General features: G+C 46.2%; 1 protein-coding gene across 3 annotated transcripts in view; it reads right to left on the bottom strand.

Moving 5' to 3' along the window:
* The window catches only part of TICRR (TOPBP1 interacting checkpoint and replication regulator), a 95,190-nt gene that overhangs the window by 38,255 nt on the left and 37,876 nt on the right, over positions 1-19,059 (bottom strand). Inside the window, exons 8-11 of one of the 3 annotated variants that reach the window (XM_040493665.1) lie at positions 14,071-14,176; positions 8,881-10,111; positions 2,576-2,855; positions 659-897 (exon numbers count right to left, since the gene is read on the bottom strand). In XM_040493665.1, coding sequence (XP_040349599.1) covers positions 659-897; positions 2,576-2,855; positions 8,881-9,543 — 1,182 coding nt within the window. In that variant the 5' untranslated portion in view covers positions 9,544-10,111; positions 14,071-14,176. Of the gene's footprint in view, positions 1-658; positions 898-2,575; positions 2,856-8,880; positions 10,112-10,236; positions 10,286-14,070; positions 14,177-19,059 lie in introns of those variants that run through there. The other 2 variants (XM_040493668.1, XM_040493667.1) reach the window with 2 other exon arrangements.

Raw genomic sequence — 19,059 nt, forward strand, 5'->3', positions numbered from 1 at the left:
CCAGCTGACTCCCCGAGTCGAGCTCTTTCATTCAGAACACACGTAACTCTTAGAAAGAACGACATCGGTCCAGAGACTACAGTTTTTCTATGTTTCACAAAGGATCTAGACGACAGAAGCCTTCTGAGGTTACAGAGGCAAAAGACAAAGTAAGGTAAAAAAATTGCCAGTAGTTGAAAATAATCATCACCTTTCAATCAAATCTGGGTACCTATGTGTTTTTCAGAAGACATTTCTAAGTTTGTGGAACTATTAAACACTATTACATCCAATTTTACAGTGAAGGGCTTCATAGCAATGACATTTAGTATATAAAAATACATAAGTTTAGAAACACATATTAGAACACTCAAAAAAATAGCAAGAAACCACACATGATTTCACCACCCTAATGCTTCCATTTGACCTGCTGCCTTTTCTTCCCATGTGAATATAATTTAACTTAATGGGAATCAAGGTACATGCAATTTTATAAACTGTTTGTTCACCAACAAGCACCGTCATGATGCTACCGTGAAACAGTATGATTCACAAAAACATCACCTGTGTCACTGAAAGTATGTTATGTAGATCCAGCCTTGGCTCCTCACAGACCCCTTATTGAACCGTACAAGTGCGTTATCAGACCGGAATAACTCAGCGTGTACACGGTACCTACCAGGTGTAAGTCTTCAGCAGTCAGCCTGCTTACCAGCTGCTGAAATAACAGCCTTTGAGTTGATTTGCTCTCCTCTGGACTTTGTAGCAGCCAGCTATCGGTGCCCAAAATGCTGCTCGCTGGGAGAGACCACCGGGCTGCTGTGCCTTTTAGGAAAATTCTGACTGGCTTCTGAAAGTGTCTCTGATGCATGGCCAAGGGCTCTAGGGTGACTGTCCATGTTTCTTGAATCTCTTTGTCTATTAGAAATAAGGAATATTAAAATTCTAATGTGAGAGGTACTAAAAATAGAATAGTAAGAAGAAAAAAATCAGATTGTCAGTCGAGGTGCTAGTAACTGTCACTTCACACTTCAACCGTCATTCCACTGCCAACAGGCTATCAGAGCAAGTTCATTTCGCTCTCTGGGAAGAGAGATAGATGAAAAGAATTACACGGGTGCAACTAAATGTCAGAACTTCTCAATAATTACGCCTTCGACGTAAGTATTCAAGTAATACACATTACTTGCAAAAAAGACAACACTGCCTCTTAAGCCCAGGGTATCAGATCTTATTAAAATGTTAAAGTCTAAAAAGTAGGTATGACAGAACTGGTTAAACAAAACTACTCTTGAAGTTTCCTTAAACTGCACATAATGCATCACATAGTTTTAGGTTTACATCTCTAGGTAGGATTACTCCTGTGTGGAGACAGGATTCACAAAGGAGATTCACCATACGACAGACCACACGGCAAAGCCAATTTACGAAGAGTTCACCATGCTGGCTCTTCCTGGTAACAAGCACCATTCTCAGCGCCTCTTAACTAACTTATTTCTTCTCTTTTTTTTTCAACGTTTATTTATTTTTGGGACAGAGAGAGACAGAGCATGAACGGGGGAGGGGCAGAGAGAGAGGGAGACACAGAATCGGAAACAGGCTCCAGGCTCTGAGCCATCAGCCCAGAGCCTGACGCGGGGCTCGAACTCCCGGACCGCGAGATCGTGACCTGGCTGAAGTCGGACGCTTAACCGACTGCGCCACCCAGGCGCCCTTTATTTCTTCTCTTAATCAGTCATCGCTTCTCTATGGTCTTCAATTGTTCAATCTCTTCTATGAGGTGGGAAACCTTACCACCCCCTCTGCTTGGGCACCTGAACAATATTATCCTTCTTTACAACAGCTGGGAAACTTTTTTTAAAAAAATGTTTTAATGTTTATTTTTGAGAGGGAGGGGGGAGAGAGAGGGAAAGAGAGAGTGAGCACTTGAGCATGAGCGGGGAAAGGGCAGAGAGAGAGAGAGAGAGAGAGAGAGAGAGAGAGAGAGAGAGAGAGAGAGAATCTAAAGCAGGCTCCAGGCTCTGTGCTGACAGATGAGGGGTTTGAGCTCACAAACTGCAAGATCATGACCTGAGTGGAAGTCGGATGCTTAACTGACTGAGACACCCAGGCACCCCAGCTGGGAAACTCTTTAAACAATCACTCACTAGTTCTTTTCAAAGGTGGGCTGGCAGTTATACTGTGCCCACGTCCAACCCTTTCCTGTGGTACCTCTGATTCTACATAGGTATCTTTTTTGTTGTTGTTTTTTTAGTTTATTTATCTTGAAAGAAAGGGAAAGAGAGTGGGGGAAGGGGGAGAGGGAGAGGGGAGAGAAGGAGAAAGAATCCCAAGCAAGCTCAGCACTGCCAGCACAGAGGCCGATGTGGGGCTCGAACCCATGAACTGTGAGATCATGACCTGAGCCAAAACCAAGAGTCAGATGCTTAACCCACTGAGCCAGCCACCCAGGTGCCCCTTTACATGGGTATCTTTTAATTACAAGCATTGAGCGCCTAGCCTGCTGGAAACTCTAAACAAGTGAAAAGCATGGATCTGCCTTGAGGAAATGAATGTACCTGAGACCATAAAAGCCCCCAAAATAGTATTTGCTTACCTTCAACAGGGAGAAATAAGATTCCTTCCATCCGTGGAAATGAGGCTTCATACGCAGGAGAATTATAGAGCAAACAGTTTAAAGTGGCATCAGATGGCAGAGTCGAAATCCATGAAGTGAGGGGAGATTCACTTGACTGCTTTTTTTCACTACCAAGTAGTATTTTCCCAGCTTTAGTACAATCCTGGCGGAAAGTTTCGGATGGTAAGATAGTGCCTCCTACAAGGTGGAGCAGTTGACACACTGTCCAGTACCCAAGGTGATCTGGGGACTCCCACAACTGAAATAAAAATTATAAAGAACCTCAGGTAGTTATAAATGAGGCACCCATAAAGAAAACTTAGGGGACTAAAAGGCAACCGACGGAAGGGGAAAAGATATTTGCAAATGACATATCGGACAAAGGGCTACTATCCAACATCTATAAAGAACTCACCAAACTCCACACCCAAAACACAAATAATCCAGTGAAGAAATGGGCAGAAGACATCAATAGACACATTTCTAAAGAAGACATCCAGATGGCCAACAGGCACATGGAAAGATGCTCAACGTCACTCCTCATCAGGCAAATACAAATCAAAACTACACTGAGATACCACCTCACAGAGTGAGGTCAAAGTGGCCAAAATGAACAAATCAGGAGACTATAGATGCTGGAGGGGATGTGGAGAAACGGGAACCCTCTTGCACTGTTGGTGGGAATGCAAACTGGGGCACCCGCTCTGAAAAACAGTGTGGAGGTTCCTCCAAAAATTAAAAATAGATCTACCCTATGACCCAGCAATAGCACTGCTAGGAATTTACCCAAGGGATACAGGAGTGCTGATGCATAGGGACACTTGTACCCCAATGTTTATAGCAGCACTTTCAACAATAGCCAAATTATGGAAAGAGCCTAAATGTCCATCAACTTTATTTATTATCCAACGAATGGATAAAGAAGATGTGGTTTATATATAGAAAACTACTTGGCAACGCAAAAGAATGAAATCTGACCATTTGTAGCAACATGGATGGAACTGGAGAGGGTTAAGTGAAATGAGTCAGGCAGAGAAAGACAGATACCTTAGGTTTTCACTCATATGTGGATCCTTAGAAACTCAACAGAAGATCAGTGGGGAGGAGAAGGGGGGTGGAAAAAAGTTACAGAGAGGGAAGGAGGCAAGCCATAAGAGACTCTTAAATACTGAGAATAAACTGAGGGTTGATGGGGGGTAGGGGGGAGGGGAAAGTGGGTGATGGGCACTGAGGAGGGCACCTGTTGGGATGAGCACTGGGTGTTTCAATTTGGGTGGAAACCAATGTGACAATAAATTTCATATTAAAAAAAAGCAAGCAAGCTTAGGGAGATCAAGAGAAAGTCAAGCTGGCATCTACATTAAAGGATCAAATTCCACAATCATTGTATTTATTAAGCCAAACACAAATAATGGCCAGTATCCTGTTACTGTACAGCCTAAGAATAGAACTACTACATACTATGCCTTCTAGAAAGTGCCCATGCAGTGAAAACAACACTTGAGTTCTATTTTCTGGCAAGGAACAGAAGTGATAAAAATCACTGGAGAGGAATCATGAAATGTCAAGAGTCAAAAGAAACATACAGTACATTAATCAAAATAATTCTGTCCTACACAACAGAACACAACAATGGCTAGGTACCAAGGGAGCTAGGCAGGAGCCCCTCTCCTAGAGGGGGATCACTGCTGACTCACCCACTCCACATGACTGTGTGGGGACCAAGCAGGTCTCAGTTCTGTCCTCACTGCTCTCACCAAAGTCCTCATCATCTCTTGCCTGAACTCTTACTGTACAGCCTCTAAAGTCTGTGTCCCGCCTCGAATCTGTCCTCCATGTTTCTCTAAGAAGTATTCTTCCAAATCATATATCACATCATGCTATTTCTCTAACAAACTTTCAAGGGCTTCCCACTGCCTCCACGATAACGTAACTCTTGGATAGCCCAGCCCTAAACAAACTTTCCAAACACATGATCTTTCCCTCACCCATCGCTGCTTTCCAGACACACTGAACCACTAATGTTTCCTGAACATGCCCTGTTTTATCATCCATGCTTTTGTTCATTGTTTCTTGTGTCTTCCCCTTCCCTCTTCACTAAGTTTGGTAATCTAGCTCAAATACTGCTTTCTCTGTAAAAAGCCGCTCTTCGTTTCCTCACACACAGCCAATGCTCCATTCAACCTTCTTTTAACAAACTTTTTTTTTTTAAGGCATTAAACTCTTGTTTTATTACAACAATTTGGTCGAACTCCAATACCCATTTGAGCAAACATCCTGAACCGACCTACTTAATCAGTGGGAATTCTATCAAGGAGCATTGAGGTGACTCCCTCTGAGTCTCAACACCCAAGCATGGATTTCAAACTTTCACTGAGCAAACTTTATACGCCATAGATTAGTGAGACACAGTGCCTGTCTTCTAGAATTTTAAAGTTGGGGGTGGAATAAAACAGTAATAAAATGAAATATTTAATGTAGCATCACAATATAACATGAGAATATTCAAGTAGTATGGGAACAGAAGAGTGCCTACCCCAAAATATGATTATTGTGCTGGTTTGCCTACTCCACAGGACAGTTAATAACTGTAGACAGTAAATTGCTATGGAAATGTGAGGTCTTCCAGGACATCTCCAAACTTTCCATATATTCAAGTTCAAAGAGGGGCATAAGAGTGCCCAAGGTCACAGCAAGGGAAGGACAGACTAGTCCGAGAACCCAGAACTATCTTGCATAGTGCTTTTAATATGAGGGTTATGACCCTTTGATGGACTCGGATGGATCCTTTGATGGATCAATTTCCTGGCTTATGATCAGTGTTAAAAAAAAAAAAAAAAAAACCAGGATAGGAAATATCAGAGAACAGAAAATATCACATGTAACGAAGATAAACAATATATTGTAAGACTTTTCAGTTATGCATGCCAGTTTGGAAATTAATCAATATCTGCCGTTACCACCCATGTGTCCATGCCTGTGTTCACTGCTATAGGGGAGAATGGTAAGCTAGTTCATACACCACAGATCCTGGTTGGGGTTTTCCACCAAAGGGAAACAAAAAATTTGTTGAAATTGTTAGAGATTCTGGCTAGAGGATAGCCAGGAAAAAAAAAATCTGCTAATCAATTGAAAAGTAAAGCTTTAATAAGAATTGAAAAAAAAATCAACTTTTGATGAGAAGTAATATATGCACATGATTTGAAAAAACCACCATCAGGAATGCAAACTGGTGCAGCCACTCTGTAAAACAGTCTGGAGGTTCCTCAAAAAATTTAAAATAGGGCTACCCTAGGACCCAGCAGTTGCACTACTAGGTATTTACCCAAAGGATACAAAACGCTGATTCGAAGGGGCACATGCACCCCAATGTTTACAGCACCACTATCGACAAGAGACAAAGTATGGAAAGAGCCCAGATGTCCAACGATGGATGAATGGATAAAGATGTGGTATATATACACAACGGAATATTACTAGGTGATGAAAAAGAATGAAATCTTGCCATTTGCAACAACGTGGATGGAACTAGAGGGTATTATGCTAAGCAAAATTAGAGAAAGACAAATATATGACTTCACTCATATGAGGACTTTAAGATACAAAACAGATGAACATACGGGAAGAAAACATAATACAAGAACAGGGAGGGAGACAAACCATAAGAGATGCTTAAATACAGGGAACAAATTGAGGGTTGTTGGAGGGGTGCTGGGTGGGGGGATGGGCTAAATGAGTGATGGACATTAAGGAGGGCACTTGTTGGGATGAGCACTGGCTGTTATATGGAAGTGATGAATCATTAAATTCTACTCCTGAAACCATTATTACACTTTATGTGAGCTAACTTGGATGTAAATAAAATTTTTTTTTAAGTTATTTCAAAATAAAAAACACAATCAATATAAAAAGTGCGGTTATATTTTTCAATTTTTTTAAAAATTTTTTTTAACGTTTATTTATTTTTGAGACAGGGAGAGACAAAGCATGAACGGGAGAGGGTCAGAGAGGAAGGGAGACACAGAATCTGAAACAGGCTCCAGGCTCTGAGCTGTCAGCACAGAGCCCCATGCAGGGCTCGAACTCACGGACCGCGAGATCATGACCTGAGCCGAAGTCGAACGCTTAACTGACTGAGCCACCCAGGCGCCCCTACATTTTTCATTTTTATGCACATTACAGAATAACTGACAGACAAGCCTTAGTGATAGTTTCGAATCTGGAGATTTATAAATGTCCACAAGACTATAAACTCCAGGAAAGCATCTGTCTGGTTCACTTAATGGTACACTCAGCACACCTAGCAGACAGGTAATAAGTAGGTGTTGAATAAATCGGAGAGAAAGCCGAAAGTGTTCCAGGAGTCTCCTGTGTTCCCTTTATTCTGCCAGAGTTCTGTGCTTGGATCCCTCCTCCCCCAGTCTGTGAATCCAGGTTCTGTTTCTCCCGTTCCATTTCCCAGATGGGGAGCTCCACCAGACAGGGCCTGGATTTTCTCTCCTTCCCTTTTCTCTGCCCTTGTAGCCAGAGCTCTCCAAGGACAGGACCCAAAGCTCCCTTTTGTCTCCAAGGTGTGGCCAGGCAGAGGCTTTTTGAATAGTAAAGGATCGATCTTCACCAGAAAAAAAAATTCCAGAAAAGCCTGTTTGATGGGACATTTTCTTAGGGGAAACACACAGCTAAAGTGAGAAGGGAAGCCTCAGAGAAGACCCATCCCCTCAGAAGGTAGAGTGTCAGAACTGGAAGGGGTCTCCAAAAAGGTACCATCAATCTCCTTATTGCAAAGCTATTCCAAAAAGAGAAAAAGGAGAGAAGGATCTCCAAGCCCCATCTGTTAAGATTTCTAGCCAGTATTTGATATAATTTCAGAACCAAGTCTTTGTTGTGATCTGGTGTCAATCATCCCAAATCAAACACTTATGTGTTGAGTATGGGTCCAACACTTCATGTGCTGCCTTCAGAAATTTTAAGTTCTAGGATTCCTTTTTCTCCATGAAATGTTTACAATCCCCCTTAAACACTCTGTCCCTTCCTTTTGACAAGCCACTGCTGCCTTATTTTGCATTTCCCACGCCTTTTTTGGGCTTTGTATGCGAAAGCACGTTGGAAATTTTAACATTACATACCATTATTTAAGCATCTGCTCATTTTCCATTTGTAATCTTGCAATTTAACCCACCCCTCGTTCAGTGGCAGGAGTTTTCAATAAGCGGAAGCACATCTTTCACCTGGTTAACCCACTTCCCATCAATTAGAAGAAAATCGGCACTTTTACTGCTTAAGCCCCATAGATGGGCACTTGCTGAAACAAACTGAGCTCATTTCTAGTTCAAACCTTTATACTTGTTCTTTGCCTGGAATGTTCTTTCCCAGCCTTCACATTCCTCCTCCTTCACCTTCTCTGCTTATAAAGGCCTCCCCTGACCATCACCCTATATACAACAGTCCCCCCACCCTTTTACCTCCTCCTGCTCACCTGTTTGACCTGTTAATCTTATCTGTTTCATGAATCCTCCTCACCAGAAGGTAAACCACTACAGCTGACCACCGCACCCCCAGCAGCTACAACGTGCAGTAGGCGCTCAGTGCAATGGCTTGACTATTACAACAAGCAGACAGCAGAAAAATGAAGGTAAAAATACTTATCATAAGGGGTGCTTAACTGAAGCTGGGGCCCCAAATGAGCCACTTAGAACCGGAAGTACCTAAATGTACTCCTTTAGTCAACAGATACTTAACTGAGCTCACACAACGTTCAAGGTGCATCTGCAGGGGACACAAAGGGGTGTGTGGACCTGCCTTTGAGACGTTTTTAGACCAGATGAAACGGAGAGACTTGCAGGAGCGGAACTGATCACTGGGAAAGGGTAAGTGCCACAAAAGTGGGTGGAAATTCAAAACAGAGACCGAGGTGTTGCCACTGGGCAAGGCGTTGGAAGAGAGGCTTAGACTCGCAAAGGCTTCCGGGGGGCTAAGACAGAACAAGCACTCGAGATTTGTTGACCCAAGAGACCATGCTTCACATGCTGGAGTATTCCCTGGGAAGGCGGACAGGGCCCAAATTGTGAAGGGCTTTAAACGCTGACCTCAGCAGGGCCCAAGGACCTACCTGTTTTGTCGTGGAGACTGTCCCACTTTGTGACCACAGGACTTTCCTCCCGAACGGACCCATGCGGGTCAGGCTGGTCGCATTCTGGGTCTACTGGCGGCTCTGCGGACGCCGCCAGGTTCCGGCTGATCCCGCAGGGCACCGTGCACCAAGTTGGACCTTACCATTAACTCACCTTGGGCCACTCGGTGGTATCCACCCAGTACAAGGTGATTTTTCGGGCGATCATGACCTCCTGCACTCGCTTGGGCAGCAACTTCTCCATCACCTGCTTAGGGGCTGGCGGCAGGCGCTGGGCCTGCGCCTCGCACCCGGACACGAACTGCAGCAGCTCCCTCTGCGAATGCGGGCAGGGGGCCAGCAGGAAGACCGCGTTCACGAAGCCCCCGAGCGCAGTCTCGGCCTCCTTGGCCTCGCTCTCCACGTCCAGCAGTCTCCTCCCGCTGCTGCGCAGGATCGGCTTGGTGGGCGACGTGATCTCGGGCCGGTCCCACTGGTAGTCTAGCAGCGTCTCCATCAGGGCGCCGTGCGTGTGGCTGGCCCTGGGCGCCGGGCCCGGCAGGTGGGCGCCGTGGGCGCCGTCCCCGAGCACGGCGTCCAGCTCCTCCTCGAAGTCCTCCCAGGAGCGGGCCCCCAGCTCGCGGAAGTCAGACACGCGGGACGGCCGGCTCCGCGCCCCCTGGGAGTCAAAGAACTTGAAGGCCCAGCGGACCCTGGCCAGGCCGAATCGGCAGCTCAGGTAAGTGAGGAGGCGCAGGGCGGCCCGCCGGGCCGGGCTCCGGCCGGCGGCACCGCCCGCGGTGTCCAGCAGCAACATAACGTTGTGACAGCAGGCCATGCCGGCCGCGCCGCCGCCCCCGGGCTCCGGCCGGGGCCCGCGCCGCCGTCCTCTCGGCCCTCGCCTCAGGGAACCAGCGCCATTCACCACTTTCCCTCAGGAGTCCCGGTGGAAAAGCTCCCGCGCTCTCCAAGCGCTGCTGCCATTGGCGGAGTCAGCCCCCAGAGTCAGCTCCTACTGGTCGCTCGCCATACGTAACTTACGTTGGTAACTCCCAGCCTTGGCGCTGATTGGAAGGACGACGGAGAAGCTCTCTGCCTGATTGGTGGAGGGCGTGGCTGTGAGCGGGGCACGCAGTTCCGGGAGAAACTTAACATTCATTGGCTCGGGCCTTCATTTTAAAATTTAAAGAGGTTGCGCTTCGGGGGCGTGTCCTTAAGTTTCCCCTTCGGTCGGGAGGCCTGCGTTTGGGCGATTGTGCGCAGGCGTGGGTGCGGGCTGCTGGGAGATGTTTACCGAGACTGGAAATTTAGGACTGGAGGGGAATTTGAGACGGTCCGATTCAAACTGGGAGGAAGCCGCCCTAGACTCTCTATGGAATAGAATCCGATGATGAAATTTTCGTTTTCTGTAATTTAAGAAAAATTTATTAACAATCAAAAGTTCACTTTGCCCCAATAATTTCAAGGAGTTTCTCTGAAGAAGGTAATTGGATCCAAGTAAAAGACTTAGGTACATCATAGAGTTACTTACTTAATTTGAGAAAGATTGGAAAACAGCTCAAATGGGCATGACTAAACTACGGTACGGCCTAAAGGGAAGGAACATCAGTAGCTTTCAAAAATATTTTCATATGTAACATTAGATTTTTTTAAAAAAGGACTGTGAGGGGCGCCTGGGTGGCGCAGTCGGTTAAGCTTCCGACTTCAGCCAGGTCACGATCTCGCGGTCTGTGGGTTCGAGCCCCGCGTCGGGCTCTGGGCTGATGGCTCAGAGCCTGGAGCCTGTTTCCGATTCTGTGTCTCCCTCTCTCTCTGCCCCTCCCCCGTTCATGCTCTGTCTCTCTCTGTCCCAAAAATAAAAATAAAAACGTTGAAAAAAAAAATTAAAAAAAAAAAAAAAAGGACTGTGAAACAGCACATGCAGTGAGAACCCCCAATTTTCTATGCGTATATTTTTAAACTGTTATGATAAAACTGTACCGAAAGTTGTCTTTGGGTGATGAAGACATTATGGTGATTTTAAACATATATACCTATTTCACACTTTTCTATTCTGTATCCCCTTGTTACTTTTATAGTCAGGAAGAAATATACTTAGTGACTAAAAAGCATTTCCTGTTGCAAATAGAAGAAGCCAGGTTTCTAATCAGGCAACAAGGTAAAGGGAATATTCAAGGTAGAGGCTGAGGACAAAGGGGGAGTGTGTTTACGGTATGCTGCAGGGAGGTCAAGGAAGGGTGGGAGATGGGACCAGTTTAAGGGACATGTTCTGCCATTTTTTAGTGGAGTGTTCTGTAAATACCAATTAGATCCCATTGGTTAGTGTGTTTTTTGAGTGCTTCTATATCTGTGCTGATTTTCTAACTAGTCTCTCAGTTGTTGAGAGGAAGATGTTGAAGTCTTCAGCTATAATTGTGGATGTGTCTTATTTCTTTCAGTTCTATCATTATATTGCATCATATGTTTTGCATCTCTGTTTGATGCGTACACCCTTAGAATTGCTGAGTCTTCTTAGTGTATTGGCCCTTCTATCACTATGTAATAGTCCTTTCTTGTAACTGGTGCTTTTCTTTGCTCTGAAATAAATTTATCTGCTATTAATATAGCCTGTCTTGCTCTCTTTGATTAGTGTTTGCATAGTATATCTGGCTCGGATCTTTTTCTGTTAACTTATCTACATCATTATGTTTGAAGTGAGTTTCTTTAAATAACGTATAATTGAGTCAGTTTTAAAAATCTGTTCTGCCAGTGGCGCCTGGGTGCTCAGTCGGTGGGGTGTCCGACTTCCCTTCAGGTCATGATCTCACGGTTCATGGGTTCAAGCCCCATGTGGGGTTCTGTGCTGACAGCTCCTGGAGCCGGCGTCAGATTCTATGTCTCCCCCTCTCTCTCTGCCCCTCCCCCACTCACATTCTGTCTCTCTTTCTCTCAAAAATAAATAAACATTAAAAAAAATCTGCCAATCTCTATCTTTTAATTGATGTATTTAGGCTATCTATGTGTAATGTATTATTGATTATTAGGGCTTAAGTCTGCCATTTCATTTTTTGGTTTTTGTTTTTTCCTCCTCCTTCCCTCAGTGCTAATTGAAACTTTTTAAAAAATATTTTAATGTTTATTTATTTTTGAAGGAAAGAGAGACAGAGCGTGAGCAGGGGAGGGGCAGAGAGAGAGGGAGACACAGAATCCGAAAGGGGCTCCAGGCTCTGCACTGTCAGCGCAGAGCCCCACACGGGACTCAAACTCTCAAACCACAAGATCATGACCTGAGCTGAAGTTGGTCGCTTAACTGACTGAGTCACCCAGGCACCCCGAACCTTTTTTTTAAATTCAATTTTTATTTATTAATTTTGTTTGTTAGTGTATTTCTTTATATAGATTTTTATTATTATTATTTGAGAGTGCACGGGTGGGGGAAGAGGGGCAGAGGGAAATAGAGAATCTTAAGCAGGCTCCCCACTCACCACAGGGCCCAACGCGGCCACGATCCTATGACCCTGGGATCATGACCCGAGCCGAAATCAAGAGTAAGATGCTCCACCAACTGAGCCACCCAGTGGCCCCAGTATAGATTTTTTTAGGGTTTTGTCTGAGTATTACAATATGTGTGTATAACTTAACCACAGTCTGATGAAGTATAATGTAGTATAGAAATATTACCTCCTTTTAAGTCCCCTTACCGTTCCTCACTTAAAATTGTCTATTTCCTTTATAAATATTAATACCTACATTGGTTATAATTTTTGCCTTAACCATCAAACTTCTAAAACTTGAGAGAAGGAAATTGCATTGTCTTTACTCATACTTTTACTCTTTCCGTTGCTACTTCTTTTTTCCTGATGTTCTAAGATTCCTTCTTTTATCATTTTTTCTCCTGTGTTTTACAGCTTCCACTAGCCATTCTTTTAGAGTAAGTCTGCTTGCAGAAAATTCCTCAATTTTCTGAGAATGTTTTTATTTCTGAAGGACTTTCACTGGATATAGAATTCTGGGTTGACAGATCTTTTTTTTTTTTTCCACCCCCATCACTTAGAAAATGTAGCCCCCTTCCCCCTGGCCTCTGTGGCCTCTGCTGACACTGCAGGTGGGGGAACTGTCACCACAGGGGTTGTGCCAGTCCTGTTTCTCCACTGTGCCTCCTCCGACATCACCCCAGCAGGGGCAGAGGATAGATGTGGGAGTCCAGGTTCCCTAAGGGACCTCCACTTTGGTCCTCATTACCATCGGGTGGGGATAAAAGTGCCAGCTCCCCACTTGGCCTCTGATGCCACCCTGGCAGGGGAGTGGGCTGCCTCGTGATGCCCAGCGTGGGCACAAGTGTGGGATCCCACTCAGCCTTTGCTGATGGGGCTGGGACACTGTTTGCTTGTTTGTTGGTTTGATTTGGTTTGGCTTGGTGTTTTTTGGAGTTTGACCTCACGGGAGTGATTATTGTCTAGAAGTTTTCTGTCTTGCTCGTCTACCCCTTTCCTGGTCTTTTGACTGGAGAGAGCAGACTTTCCTCGGGGATTTTTTTAGTCTGCATCCATGGATGTATAAGGTCGTCAGCTTCTCCAGTATCCAGTCAGATATAAAAGGACAAAAAAGAAAACCCTGGGAACTCACTGCCATGTCATTCTTTGGGTCTCAAGGCCCCTAGCAAAGTTTGCCTCTTCTCTCAACCTCAAAGAGGTCTTCTCATGTCTGTGTATATAGAATGTCCATAAGTTTTCAGCTTTACTTAGTGGGAAGAATAGGAATATGTGTACCCTATATTGTCTGGAGCTAGAAGTCAGGTGTTGTTGTTTTTGTTTCTTTTTTTTTTTTTTTTTTTTTAATGTTTATTTTTGAGAGAGCTAGAGCATGAGCAGGGGAGGGGCAGAGAGAGAGGGAGACCCAGAATCTGAAGCAGGCTCCAGGCTCCGAGCTGTCAGCACAGAGCCCGATGCCGGTCTTGAACTCACGAACCGTGACATCTTGACCTGAGCTGAAGCCGGATGTTTAACCTACTGAGCCACCCAGGTGCCCCGGGAGTTGTTTTTATTATAACTTCTCACGTTACACTGTATTCGAGCTATCTCCCTTTCACTTTCTAAGCTGTGAGTTCTTAAAGTTCTTAAAGGGCAAGAACTATGTTTTATTTGTCTTTGTATCCCTCTTGCCTAGCAGAGTAGCAATAAGTTATTATCATAATTGAAATATAGTATGTTACCAAGCGTTTCCCAGGTTAGGAATTTGTGCATATACACACATTACCACCAGAGGGCAGCAGCAGCAACCCTTCACCAGGGACTCTCAAGCCTACAAGCCCACTCCAGAATGAAAGCTTTCCCCAGAACTGCTTGTCCTTCATTTGGGTGAGAAAAGCAAAAATCTGGGAACTTACTGTAATTGGGCCTCTGAGGGAGAAAAAGGGACCTTGGGGTGGCTTACAAGGCTGCACCTGGAGCACGTGGGTCCCATTCTTTTGGGGAACGATGCGTTCTGTGTTCCTATAAAGCAAGAGAAGTCACATATTTCCAGCATCTAGAGGGACAGGAATAATTCTGGCCACTCTCAGTAATTCTGCGAGGCAGGCATTATTTTACAGATGAGAAAACTGAGGCTCAGAGGGGCTCTCACAGCTTGTAAGAGAGAGCACTGGAACTCTTTCACTGCTTCCCGCAGGAGATCCCAGGACAGCCTCCTCCCCTGATGGAGTGGACAGAAGGGACCTCCTTGGGCAATGGAGCCCAGGAGGTCCAGCAAGCCTCTGAGCCCTGCATTCTTCGTCTTCCTTTAAAGGGGTGATAATCCAGTTTGCTTTTAAGAGCTGTGCAATCTAGGGCCAGGACCAGCAGGGCCCAGTACAAAGTGAAAATGTGGGACCCCTTATTAAAAAAATTAAACAAGGGGCCCCTGGGTGGCGCAGTCGGTTGAGCGTCCGACTTCAGCCAGGTCACGATCTCGCGGTCCGGGAGTTCGAGCCCCGCGTCAGGCTCTGGGCTGATGGCTCAGAGCCTGGAGCCTGTTTCCGATTCTGTGTCTCCCTCTCTCTCTGCCCCTCCCCTGTTCATGCTCTGTCTCTCTCTGTCCCAAAAATAAATAAACGTTGAAAAAAAAATAAAAAAAAAATTAAACATTTCAAAACAGCAGCGGCAGAGCAGTAAGTCAAGCACAGGGCCCTTCCAAGCATGAGGGGCTGGTGTGACCCTATAAGACACATGTCCACAGAGCTAGCCTGCCTAGAGCAATAACAGAAATAGGGAAATCATAACAACTTCCCCCTTTAGGGCAACGAATTTGAACCATACTCTTTCACTTTAAATATTTTATTTCTGTTAACCTTTCTGGGGTTTTCTCCCCCTGTGTGTTCTTTTATCTCTGCAAAGAGGAGGTTGGACTAAACCAGCAGCTCTCAACCCTGGTTACACATTAGAAGCACCTGGGGACTTTTAAAAACTATCCAAAGCTGGCCCTACCCAGCAAAGATTCTAATTGAGTTGGGTTGCGGTGGGGCTTGGGCATATCACCAAACTCCCTCCTTGCTCTGAGTTTCTGGTTTGTTTGGTTTTTTTTCTTTTCTAAAAAAAAAAATTTTTTTTTTTTACATTCATTTATTTTTGAGAGACAGAGAGAAACGGAGCGTGAGCAGGGGAGGGGCAGAGAGCAAGGGAGACACAGAATCCCAAGCAGGCTCCAGGCTCCTAGTCATCAGCACAGAGCCTGATGCAGGGCTCAAACCCATGAACCATGAGATCATGACCTGAGCTGAAGTCAGATGCCCAACCGACTGAGCCACCCAGGCGCCCCCCCCCTTTTTTTTTATGTTTTTATGTATTTATTTATTTTGAGACACACAAACAGCACAAGGGGCAGAGGGGCACAGAGAGAGGGAGATACAGACTCCGAAGCAGTCTCCATCCTCCCAGCTGTCCGCACAGGGCCCAACGCGGAGCTCTAACTCACAAAGCGTGAGATCATGACCTGAGCTGAAGTCGGATGCTTAACCGACCGAGCCACCCAGGGGCCCAGTGAAACTCTGGTTTCTCCTTGAGGGTGATGATGACAAAAATGTCCTTGCCCTCCTTTGAAAAAGGAGCTGAGGTGTCTGGACCCCTCCAGCTCCCATTGGGCAGGGCATCTTGAGGTCACAGGTCTGGGGATTTTTACTGGCATTGACATATAGCGTATGTGTCCTTGGTGGGTCTGGATAAGGGGTGGGTCTTCCGAGGAGATTGTTTCTCTTCCACGCCAGGCATTTGTTCAACCAGAACATTCCTATTTAATCCCCAAAACCATTTGTACATCTCCATTTTAACAGTTCAGAAAAGTTAAGTAAGTTGCTGGACGTCACACAGCTCACTGAGTGGTCGCTCTACTTCCCAGAGGAGCAGGGCTGTGGCTCAGAGATGGGGTGGAGTGGGGAGCAGGAGTGCAGGCTGGGTGGTGATTGCCTCACCCCTGCCCTGTCCTCTCTCAGACCCCTCCTGACCTAAGGCCTGGGACCCTAATCTCTTGTTCCAACCTCACTCTGCTCCGACCCCAGCAGTGCTCCCTGGGAAACCAGGTCTGAGGGCCAGTGTGATTCCAGAGTCCCGTGGGCCTGGCCCTCTTTGTTGGCTGAGAAAACCAAGCTGTGGCTGAAGCCAGTGAGGCATGGCCCAGGCCTGCCTTATCAGGACGGCACAGAGCTCAGAAACCCTTCACCTTGGGCCCTGTGACAATCGTTTGGAACACCAGGTCCACTCATGGATGGGAGAACTGGAGGATGAAAGGAAGGTCCCCTGGCAGGCAGAAGCCCATTAAGAAATGAGGCCAAAGCGGTGGTTGTGGGGCCACTGCGCCCGCTGAAACTCCTTACAGAATCAAAGCCCTTCTCGGACGGACGTCATTTGTACTGCAAATTGTACTGGGTCTACCACGTGAGGAGGCAGTTAGGCAGGGAAAGATCATGGCCTCCGGCTCTGCCCCAGGGCGGGGCTAGCTTCACCGTGAAGGAAGGGTCTCACTGTAAGGGTTAAATTGTAGTGTAGGGCTAATGCTTAGCTTGAAAAATAACAGCTTTGTGTTGACACTGAAGGTTAAGAGATAACAGCCTTGCTTTGCTCTGGTAAACTACGCCTCATACCCTTGTAAATTAGGCTTCACCAATTAAGGAAACAAAAGTTCAAAGAAAAGAGTGTCAGAGGCAGGGTCAAGGAGATCCACTGGTTGCAACTTAGAGGCAGAAAGTCTAAAGTAAACACCTCATTAGGCAACTGTTTCTAACTCATCTGGAACCTCTTTCTTTGTTCTGTTCCCAGGTGATGATAAAACGATGTGACCGGTTATAAAAACTCTGTACCCCGGCTGTTCGGGGCCGCACTCTTGTCAAGAGTGTTGGTCCGATCGCTCGGCCTTGCCTCTCATTGTAATAAACTTTGTTGTGACTGTCACTGGTGCCCGTAGCATTCTGTTTCAGGAGTCGTGTGGATGCAACACTCACATTCCCTCAGGACTCTTGGAGGGGCTTGTAGAGACTCGGGAAAGTTGTGGGGACCTGGTGGTAGGGTGGGAAGAAACGGAAGCCCCAGACAATTTGGGGGGGGGGGGTTGGGCAGGACTGCAATCTCCCTAATGGACCCAGGGCCAGACCAGAGGAGGGGGCGGAAGCTAATCTGGAAGCCCCACCCCCTAGGCGTCCACCCACCCCCTTCGGACAGGGGGCCCGAGGGCTCACAGCCCTGAGTTGGGCTAAGCCCGTGAGGCCTGGACCAGCTAATGGGAGCCAGGAGGAAAGATATCTATCACACTGTGGATCCCAGGACTGCGAAGTGGTTTGGGAGTGGAGGGCTGGGCAACTTGCTTTTATTTTTTTTTTAATTTTTTTTTCAACGTTTATTTATTTTTGGGACAGAGAGAGACAGAGCATGAATGGGGGAGGGGCAGAGAGAGAGAGGGAGACACAGAATCGGAAACAGACTCCAGGCTCCGAGCTATCAGCCCAGAGCCCGACGCGGGGCTCGAACTCCCGGACCGCGAGATCGTGACCTGGCTGAAGTCGGACGCTTAACCGACTGCGCCACCCAGGCGCCCCTGGGCAACTTGCTTTTAATTCATTCTTCAAAAATCATAGGTCAGATGAAAAATAATTTTCTAAGATGAACCGTGATAGGGGATGAGAAACAGTCCTGGAGACAGATGGGGGTGATGTTTGCACAATAGTGCAAATGTACTTACTTAAGGCTGCTGAACTGTTTACTTTAAAATTGTTAAAACAGTAACTTTTATGTTATGCATATTTCACTACAATTAAAAAAGAAGAAGAAGAATATGATACTGTGGTTAGCTTAGAAAGCATGTCAGGCCAGTCTCATCTGAGGCTGAAGAGAGGTTTCCGCGTGCTCCAAGAGCACCTGTAGGCTGGGGCCACCAAGCTTTTGCGGGAGGCACTGTCTTCTCCTCAAGGGTCATCATGACCCACCCAAGAGGTTAGAAATGGTTTTTTTTTTTTAATTTTTTTTCAACGTTTTTATTTTTATTTTTGGGACAGAGAGAGACAGAGCATGAACGGGGGAGGGGCAGAGAGAGAGGGAGACACAGAATGGGAAACAGGCTCCAGGCTCTGAGCCATCAGCCCAGAGCCCAACGTGGGGCTCGAACTCACGGACCGCGAGATCGTGACCTGGCTGAAGTCAGACGCCCAACCGACTGCGCCACCCAGGCGCCCCTAGAAATGGTTTTTAAAGAGCCTGACAGATGTGCCTCTCTTTTCACTCTTTCTGGCTATCCTTAGGTCCGTGAGATGGGATTTTCTCTCTCCAGTAATATTTGGGGATGAATGTGAGGAATGAGCCAGTAAATCAGGTTCTGGCTCAGGAAGCATTTTTTGCCACCATGTTTTAGGACTGATGAACCATCTTACAAAATCACAGCTGATGTGAGTGTGTGGAGTTCGTAGTGGAGAATGTAGGCTTCCAACCTCAGAGAGCCAGATAGTGACCCAGAGGAGAAGGCACTCTGGGCAGAGATCCCATAATGCTCCCTGTAGGGGTCCATGGCACTGTGCTAGGCACACAAAGGGATCCAGGTAAGAAGCGACTTCCTTACCTGTAGTGTATCTTTTTTTTTTCTTTTTTAAGAGAGACAGAGAGCACACACACACACACGTGTGTGTGTGTGTGTGTGTGTGTGTGTGTGTGTGTGTGTAGGGGAGGGGCAGAGAGAGAATCTTAAGCAGACTCCATGTCCATCACAGAGCCTGGATTCAGGGCTCCATCTCCTGACCGTGAGATTATGACCTGAGCCCAAATCAAGAGTAGGATGCCTAACTGACTGAGCCACCCAGGTGCCCCATTGCCTGGAGTGTATCTTAAAAATTCACAGGAGTGGATGATACTGTGTTTTTATTAAA

Source organism: Herpailurus yagouaroundi, unplaced genomic scaffold, assembly GCF_014898765.1.
Source record: "Herpailurus yagouaroundi ecotype Mexico unplaced genomic scaffold, PumYag 185, whole genome shotgun sequence".
Lineage (NCBI taxonomy): Eukaryota > Metazoa > Chordata > Mammalia > Carnivora > Felidae > Herpailurus > Herpailurus yagouaroundi.